At 40.6% G+C, this 8,435-nt stretch overlaps 1 protein-coding gene across 1 annotated transcript in view; it reads left to right on the plus strand.

Annotated features, from left to right (window-relative positions):
- USP54 (ubiquitin specific peptidase 54) overlaps positions 1-8,435 on the plus strand; it is an 89,882-nt gene that overhangs the window by 77,760 nt on the left and 3,687 nt on the right. Inside the window, exons 20-21 of the mRNA XM_021715660.1 lie at positions 3,784-3,902; positions 4,223-4,363. Of these exons, the coding sequence (XP_021571335.1) occupies positions 3,784-3,902; positions 4,223-4,363 (260 nt within the window). The remainder of the gene's footprint in view (positions 1-3,783; positions 3,903-4,222; positions 4,364-8,435) is intronic.

Consider the following 8,435-nt stretch of genomic DNA (forward strand, 5'->3'; position numbering starts at 1 on the left):
CCAAAAAAAAAAAAAAAAAAATTATATAAATTTTAGAAGTAACTTTTGTTATAGAAATTTCAAAATGTATTTACTTTTTGAGTTGGAGTCTCACTCCGTCGCCCCGGCTGGAGTGCAGTGGCATGATCACAACTCACCACAGCCTTGACTTCCTGGCTTCAGGCAATCCTTTCGCCTTCCGCCTCAGCCTTCAGAGTAGCTGGGACTATAGGCACGTGCCACCATGCCTGGCTACTTTTAAAATTTTTTTTGTAGAGATGAGGTCTTTCTATGTTGCCCAGGCTGGTTTTGACAAATGCCATTTCACAATGTTTCTTTCTTTTTTTTTTTTTTGAGTTGGAGTCTCACTCTGTTACCCAGGCTGGAGTGCAGTTACATGCTCATGGCTACTGCAGCCTACCCATTTCAACCTACTGGGCTCAGGTGATCCTTCCGCCTCGAATTTCTAGTAGCTGGAATTACAGGCGCACACCACCATAGTGGCTACTTCTTTTGATTTATTGTAGAGACCAGACTCATCAATTTGCCTAGTCTGGTCTGGAACCCCTGGTCTCAGGCAATCCCCTCGCCTCTGCTTCCCTAAGTGCTGGGATTATAGGTGTGAGCCATCATGCCTGACCCATTTCAGTTTTGTTTTTTTTTTTCAGTTTTATTTTAAATCAAGATCCAAACAAGATTCACACATTGCATTTTGATGATATGTCTCAAGTCTTTTTGTTTGTTTTTGCTTATATGATTCCCTCTCTGTTTTTCCCCTTACCATTTATTTGCTGAATAAATTTGGCCATTTGTCTTAAAACATTTCACATATTCTAGATTTTGTTGATTGTAGTCCATTAAAAGTTTTTTAAACATGTTCATATAGCCCCCATTTTCCCTGTAACCTAGTACTTAGTGCAAGAGACTTGATTAAAATTAGATACAAATTTTTTAAATATGAATACTTAATAGATAGTGCTTTGTGCTTCTTATGCCATATCAGGAAGTACATAATGTCTATTAGTTTTTCTGTTATGGTTGATCTGTGAGTAGACAACATCTTAACCCTGCTTTCTATTGAATCCAGAAACTTTTTCAACAGTACCCCCTACAAATGGCCACTTTGCTTAAATGCCCTCAAAGGAATCGGAATCAGCTCCCTTCAGGAGGTTAGAATAGCCATCTCCTTGTCTAGGAATCACACTTGGCTTAATTAGGGGAGAACACCAAATTCTAACATTATAGCTGTAACTCTCAAACCTGGTTGCTCATAGTCATCTGAGAACTGGCTTTAAAAAAAAATGTATAGAAATAATTTTATAGAAATGGGACCATAGCACACATGCTATTTTGATTAGAGATAATTTTTTTGTCTTCTTCTCTCACATTCAGTCCTACCATTGATCCCCTACCTCCCCATGTAACAATCTGGTATACATATGTTCATAAAATCCTGTGTAGACCTACATATATGTGTACAGTTTTACTATTTTTTTTTTTTTGCTTGGGGATCATATTATAGATCGCCCCCACCTTCTTTGTTTTTTGGAGATAGGGTCTTGCTTTGTCACCCAGGTTGAAATGCTGTGACATGATCACAGCTTACTGTAACCTTGAACCCCTGAACTCAAGTGATCCTCTCGCCTCAGTCTCCTGAGTCGATAGGACTATAAACCCAGGCCACCATGCCCAGCTAGTTTTAAAATTTTCTGTAGAGTTGGGGTCTCATTGTATTGCCCAGGATGGTCTCAAACTCCTAGCCTCAAGCAATCCTCCTGCCTTGGTCTTAGAGAGTTCTGGGATTATAGGTGTGAGCCATCATACTGACCAGATATTTTTGTTTTAACTCAACAATATTTCATCAAAATCTCTTCAGGTCTTCTAGTTTAACTCAGTTTATTCTTTTTAGTGGCTGAGCAATATTTATATTGAAGATTCTTTAGCTATTCTGCTATAAATGAGTATTACTTTATTCCTAGTTCTTCTACTGTAAACAATGTCAGTAGAAAACACTCTTATACATATGTCCTTATTAACTGCTATTTTTTCTTCTTATTCCCAGGATTAGAATTGTTGGGCAACAGGGTAAATATATTTTCATTTTAATAGAGATTTCCAGGTTGATTTTTAGGAAGACAATACCATTTCATATTTTGTGGTCATTTTGAAAATAAAGATTCCCAGGCTCCAACCACAAACATTCTGATTCATGTCTGTGGTGAGGTCCAGGAAGCTATATTTTTAAAAGCTCCCAAATGAATCTGAGGTGGTGTTGAAATTACTGCATTTAAGTACCAGGAGATATTAAAAATAATAACTGGTCTTCAGTACTTACATCAGCAATATCATTCATCAACCTCATACATATATATTAGAATCAAAGTATCAAATCAAGACATGAATTGACCTTGGACATGTATTTCAAATGTAGGTCAAGGTCATGTACATTTTCAGAATGGAAGATTTAATTAGTTGGATTGGGGACAGCCCCTTGGGAGTTACATATCCAGTTTAGAGCAACTCTGAACAATCTAGAATGATTTTGAGGAGGATATAAGCATTTCTGTTTAGAATTGAAGTGATTAAGAGAAGGGGAGAAATAAAAAAGCATTACAAATGTAAGATGTTCCTGAAGATTACTCCTGTTCAGAGTAATAAGAGGTTACCATGTAAAATGATAAAGAATACTGTGCTGAAAATCAAGATGCTTGAATTTTTTTTTTTATTGAGTTGGCATCTCACTCTGTCGCCCAAGCTGGAGTGCAGTGCCATGACTATGGCTACTATAGCCTCGACTTGTTGGACTCAGGTGATCCTTCTGCCTTAGCCTTCTGAGTAGCTGGGACTACAGGTGTGCGCCACCATGCCCAACTAATTTTTTGATTTACTGTAGAGATGAGGTCTTGCCATGTTGCCCAGTCTGGTCTCAAACTCCTAGGCTCTGGCAATCCTCTCGCTTCAGCCTCCCAAAGTGCTGGGATTATAGGCGTGAGACGCCGCACCCAGCCTAGAGACTTGAATTTTAATCTTGGTTAAACTATTAAACCATCTGTCAGACTCTGGACTCATTCTCCTGTTATAATGTAAAATGAAGACGTTTGATAGATAATGACTACGATTATTTCAATTCTGAACTAGACTGGAGGTAATAGTTTCCTTTGTCACCACATATGACCTAGAAAATTACTCTGTTGGATAATTTCTTTTGTATATATGATAAATCTTGGGCCCAAGTCTGACTAAAGCTGATTATGATTATAAAAATGAAATTAGCCTGGTGTGGTAGTTCAAGCCTATAATCCCAGCGCTTTGGTAGGCCAAAGCGAAAGGACTGCCTGAGTCCAGGGGTTTGAGACCAGCCTAGGCAACTTGGTGAGATCTCGTCTCTACTGTAAATCAAAAAATTAGCTGAGTATGGTGGCGCTAGCCTGAGCCCAGCAGGTCAAGGCTGCAGTGGCCGTGAGCATGCCACTGCACTCCAACCTGGGCAACAGAGTAAGACTCCAACTCAAAAACAAAACAAAAACAAAAACCCCCAAAATAAACTGAGGACATTCAGCTGTACACAGAGCTTTTTCTCTACAAAGTTCTTCAAGGACTGTGTTCTGAGATTCTTATAGCTTATAGGAAACTATATTTTGAACCATTTGTTTTTAAATTCCATGAGCATGTCCTCCATTGGATTCCTGGATGCCTATTTGTTATTTAATGAAACAAGAACTCCTGAGTTTATGCTGCCAGGATCAGAGTTTAGGCCTCAGGAGAAAAGATGGCTTCAACTTGTATTTGTGTTTTCCTCCTCAGGCTCTGCAGATGGCATGGGAAGGAGGTTGTACTCAGCCCCTGGTCTTAGTCTCTCAAAGACCCCAACGGCAGAAATGGAGTACAGTCTCCGGGAAACCAGCACAGTGCCTGATTCTCAGGTAGCGACCTCAGGTGCTAAGGTGCTGGGCCTGGGGGTGGTCTGTTAGGGTAGGAAGTATATAGAGATGTGAGTGGTAGGGATGATGGTAAGGCAGAGGCATGGTAATATGGGGCTATCATAAAAAAACAAGGTCTATGATTGGACTTCTTTTGAGTGACAGGAGATTGCCACATGGCCGCTATCTTAAAAATACATCGAATTCAGGTGTTTACTACTGCGTCTTCCCCTATTCTTTCCCATATCCCCAAGGATGGGGTCTGTGGGAAAACCACAGATCTGGTGTTATGTGTCTGCCTGTATGTGTCTGTGTGTTTGAAGGCTGCACCTTGCCGAGGCCTCAGCAGGGAATGTAAGGAGGATGAACAGTACAGTGCAGAGAACTTTCGCCGCGTCTCACGCAGTCTCAGTGGCACCGTTGTCTCAGAGAGGGAGGAGGCTGCAGTTTCTTCCCACAGTTTTGTAAGTAGAATTAGGATTCATCTATTCAGAGTACCCTCTTCCTTGCTAGGTAAAAATACAGTGCAGGTGAAGGAGCAGGGAGAAACTGAAGTTTGTGATTTGAGGGAAAGCCACATGCACTCAGCAAAAATGAGGGGACACAGTCATTATTTTATTTACACATACTTAGTTGGTGCCCAGAGGAATGTCTGTTTCTGGTAGCAGTTCTGAAAGGGTGTGTCATAAGGTTCCTTAGAGTGAGAAGTCTCAGTAGCCTTGAAAGGCATCTGAGAAGCAAAGGCTGCTGATTGGGTCAAAACCCACTGCACTAATTAAAGGAAAAAGGAAAGAAATTAGATAGAGTATTGTTTTGCCTTTTCTTCCCTACTCTAGTATGTGATGGAGTGGCATCCAGTGTGGTTTTAATCTAAAATAAAAGCATTTGTGTATTAGCAAGAAATGGAAAATGATTTAATATACTCCTAGGGACTTTTCATATGGTGCTAATGCAATAACCTGTAGATGGAAGGAACAGGAAAACCCAAGCCAACAGAGATCAACAAATTTAAATTATATCAGTGACTGGGTTTGTAGATAAGCATACCTTTTGTAAATTCACATACTTGCCCAAGACAAGTTGAGTTTTCACTACAGTGGAGGTTAGGATGCAAAGTATCAGTGCATTGAAGCTTGTCCACTAGGTCAGTTCAGTAAAAATGTAAAAGCAGGTTTTATTTGCATGGTATAAAAATAAAAAGGACAAAGAGATACATAGTGGCCAGGCACTGTGGCTCATAGCTGTAATCCCAGCATTTTGGGAGGCGGAGGTGAGAGGATTGCCTGAACTCAGGGGTTCAAGACCAACCTGGGTGACTTGGCAAGACCTTATCTCTACAATAAATCAAAAAAATTATCTGGGTGTGGTAGCACATGCCTGTAGTTCCAGCTACTTGGAAGGCTGAGGTGGGAGGGTCACCTGAGCCCAGCAGGTCGAGGCTGTGATGGCCATGAGTGTGCCACTGTACTCCAGCCTGGGTGACAGAGTGAGATCCTGACTCAAAAAACAAAAGGACAATACAGTGAAATCTATGTCCCCATTCTACTAGCCCTTCTGATCTAGTTTCCCTCCTGATAGGCACTCATTTTTTTCCAATTTTTTTTATCTGCTGAATTTAAGATTAATTCAATTTATTATTCATAAATTCCTAAACAATTCTGAAAAGACTGCCATTCTTTTTTGGAAAAGGTGGTGGTCTCTTCTGCCTCATGTACTTTTGTAGAAGTACAAAATTTGTTCTCGTGTACTTTTTTTTTAAATTAGAAAATGTAGTTTATTTAGAAAGAACATTAGAAAATATAGTTTAGCCGGGCTCGGTGGCTCAGCCTGTAATCCCGTGCCTTGGGAGGCTGAGGTGAGTGGATTGCCTGAGCCTGCGGGTTTGAGACCCGCCTGGGAAACTTGGCGAGACCTCATCTCTACAGCAAATCAAAAAAATGAGCTGGGCATGGTAGCGCGCGCCTGTAGTTCCAGCTACTTGGAAGGCTGAGGCGGAAGGATCGCCGGAGCCCAGCAGGTCGAGGCTGCGGTGGCCGGGAGCGGCCACTGCACTCCAGTCTGGGTGACAGAGTGAGACTCCAACTCAAAAAAAAAAGAAAGAAAATACAGTTTATTTAGAGAGAAAGGGGAGATTCACCTCTCCAAGGTCGGGGAGGGGGCCAAAGCCAGGAAACATGGCGACTGCCATAGCTCAAAAAGCAAATGGCCAGAGTCTAGTAAGGCAATGGCTTTTTTTTTTTTTTTTTTTGAGTTGGGGGTCTTACTCTGTCATCTAGGCTGGAGTACAGTGACACAATCACAGCTCACTGCAGCCTTAACCTCCTGGGCTCAGGTGATCCTTCTGTCTAAGCCTTCCAAGTAACTGGAACTACATCTATGTGCCACTATGCCTGGCTAATTTTTAAAGCATTTTTTGTAGAGATGAGGTCTAGCTATGTTGTCCAGGCTGGTCTTGAACTCCTGGCCTCAAGCAATCTTACTGCCTCGGCTTCCCAAAGTGCTTGGATTACAGGCATGAGCCACCATGTGCAGCCTCATGTACTTTCAATGCCTTTAATGGCAAATTATTATTTTCCTAGGAGAGTTGGCATCCTTTCTTCTGACTTCTCTATCATTAATTGATTTATTGTTTTAAACAAATACTTATCTGAGCTTATATTCTAGGTATTTTGTTAGATATAGCCCCTGCTTTTACCAAGCTTATAGTCTACTGTGGAGGACAGATAAATAAACAAGCAATTATAATACAATAAGGATTTGATGCTGTGGGAGCATACAGATGGGACATTTAAACTAGGCTTGAGGTATCAAGAAAGGATTCCTGGAGGAAACAAAAAGAATATAACAGATAAAAGGACCTGATCTAATATTAACTGAATTAAAAGAAGCTCATTTGGTATGGCAGGATTAGAAAGTCTGGCTTGGGGAAATGATGGAGATTGTTAACTCTTGTTAACTCTTATTTAGAGTGCAAAAAATATAAAGAAAAGTCAGATGATGGACCACAGAGAGCGCTATATGTCACTGTAAGGAGTTTGAGAGGATAAAGAGAAGTAGACATATTGGAGAGCTAATTAAGAAATAAGCATCAATGGGAATTGTTGCCTACCTGGATGTTGGGAGAGGGGAATAAAGGATGATACCCAAGTTTTATGGGTTGATAATGATATATTTCGGGGAAGATATAGATATATTAAGCTCAATTGGGGATATCTGGTTGACCTTTTGATATGAGACATATGAGCTGGAAATTGAGATTTTGGAATCATGGCCATTGAAAAGAGGAAGACAGTACGGTAAAAAGTGGAGGAAAGCCAGGACATATCCCTGAAGAGCATCAGATTTAGGTGATTCTTCTTATGAAGAAGCCTAAAAGGAGACTGAGAAAAAGTGACCAGACAGATTGAAGGGAAACGGAGGATGTGTGTTATCATGGGTACCAAGGGAAGAATGTTTGAAAAGCAAAATAATAATTAGTTGTGTCTCATGCTGAGAGGACTGGCATCTGGTCCTTAGGCTGTATGGTAAATGCCTACTATGTACCAAGCTGTGGTAGGTGCTATGAACATACACTGATGAAGCAACACAAATTCTGCACTTCAATAGCTTGCAATCTAGTAAAGGAGATTAGATATACTGGCATTTAGAATATTTTATCTAACCAGCTGAGCTAACCAGCCACTAGAATATTTTATCTAATGTATTATGTACTAAGTGCCTGCATTGTTCCAGGTGCTGTTCCAAGGTACTAGGGATAGAAAAGTGAAAGGAAATGTCTTGTACTAGGGGAGAAAGACAACAAATAAATTATATAACCTCAATTTTAACTATGATAAAAAGGAATAAAATAAGGCAAGGGAATATGGAGTAAAGAGGTAATAGTGCCTTTTCTTCGTGTATTTCTCATAGGGTAGTGAGAGAAATGGGCTCTAAGGAAGTAACATTTGACGAGAGACCTCAGTGGTATGAAGGTGTGAGTCATGGGAAGAACATTCATGGTAACAGAAGAAAGTATAAAGGCTCTGAGGTAGGAATGAGCTCAGTATGTTTAAGGAACATTGAGAAAGAGTATAAAAGTTACAGGAATGATGGAAGCTAAAGTAAGAAGGAGCAGCAGGCCATATCACATGGGACCTTGTAGGTCATGGTAAGGAGGTAGTAGATGGGAGAAAGGAAGATCAGATTGAAAGCTATTGCAGTGGTCCAGGTGAGTTTAAATATAAAATCCATGGATAGAAATGACAGTACTTGGCAACTAATGGAATTGTGGAGAGGAGGTAGGAAATCAAGGGCAGTGCCAGTGTTTGAGTCAGGATGACTTATGAAAATGAGTTACCAGGAAGAGGAGTTTAAGAGGATTTTGGTTCAATTTTGGATATATTAGTGTTTAAGATGTTAAAGGGGATTTTTCTGCGTCTTTAAGAAAGTGGGTAAATGCCAGACTCAGTGGCTCAGCCTGTAATCCCGCGCCTTTGGGAGGCTGAGGTGAGTGGATTGCCTGAGCCTGCGGGTTCGAGACCCGCCTGGGCAACTTGG

The sequence above is a fragment of the Carlito syrichta genome, unplaced genomic scaffold (genome assembly GCF_000164805.1).
Source record: "Carlito syrichta isolate Samal-C Ts95f unplaced genomic scaffold, Tarsius_syrichta-2.0.1 Scaffold307258, whole genome shotgun sequence".
In the NCBI taxonomy this organism is placed as follows: domain Eukaryota; kingdom Metazoa; phylum Chordata; class Mammalia; order Primates; family Tarsiidae; genus Carlito; species Carlito syrichta.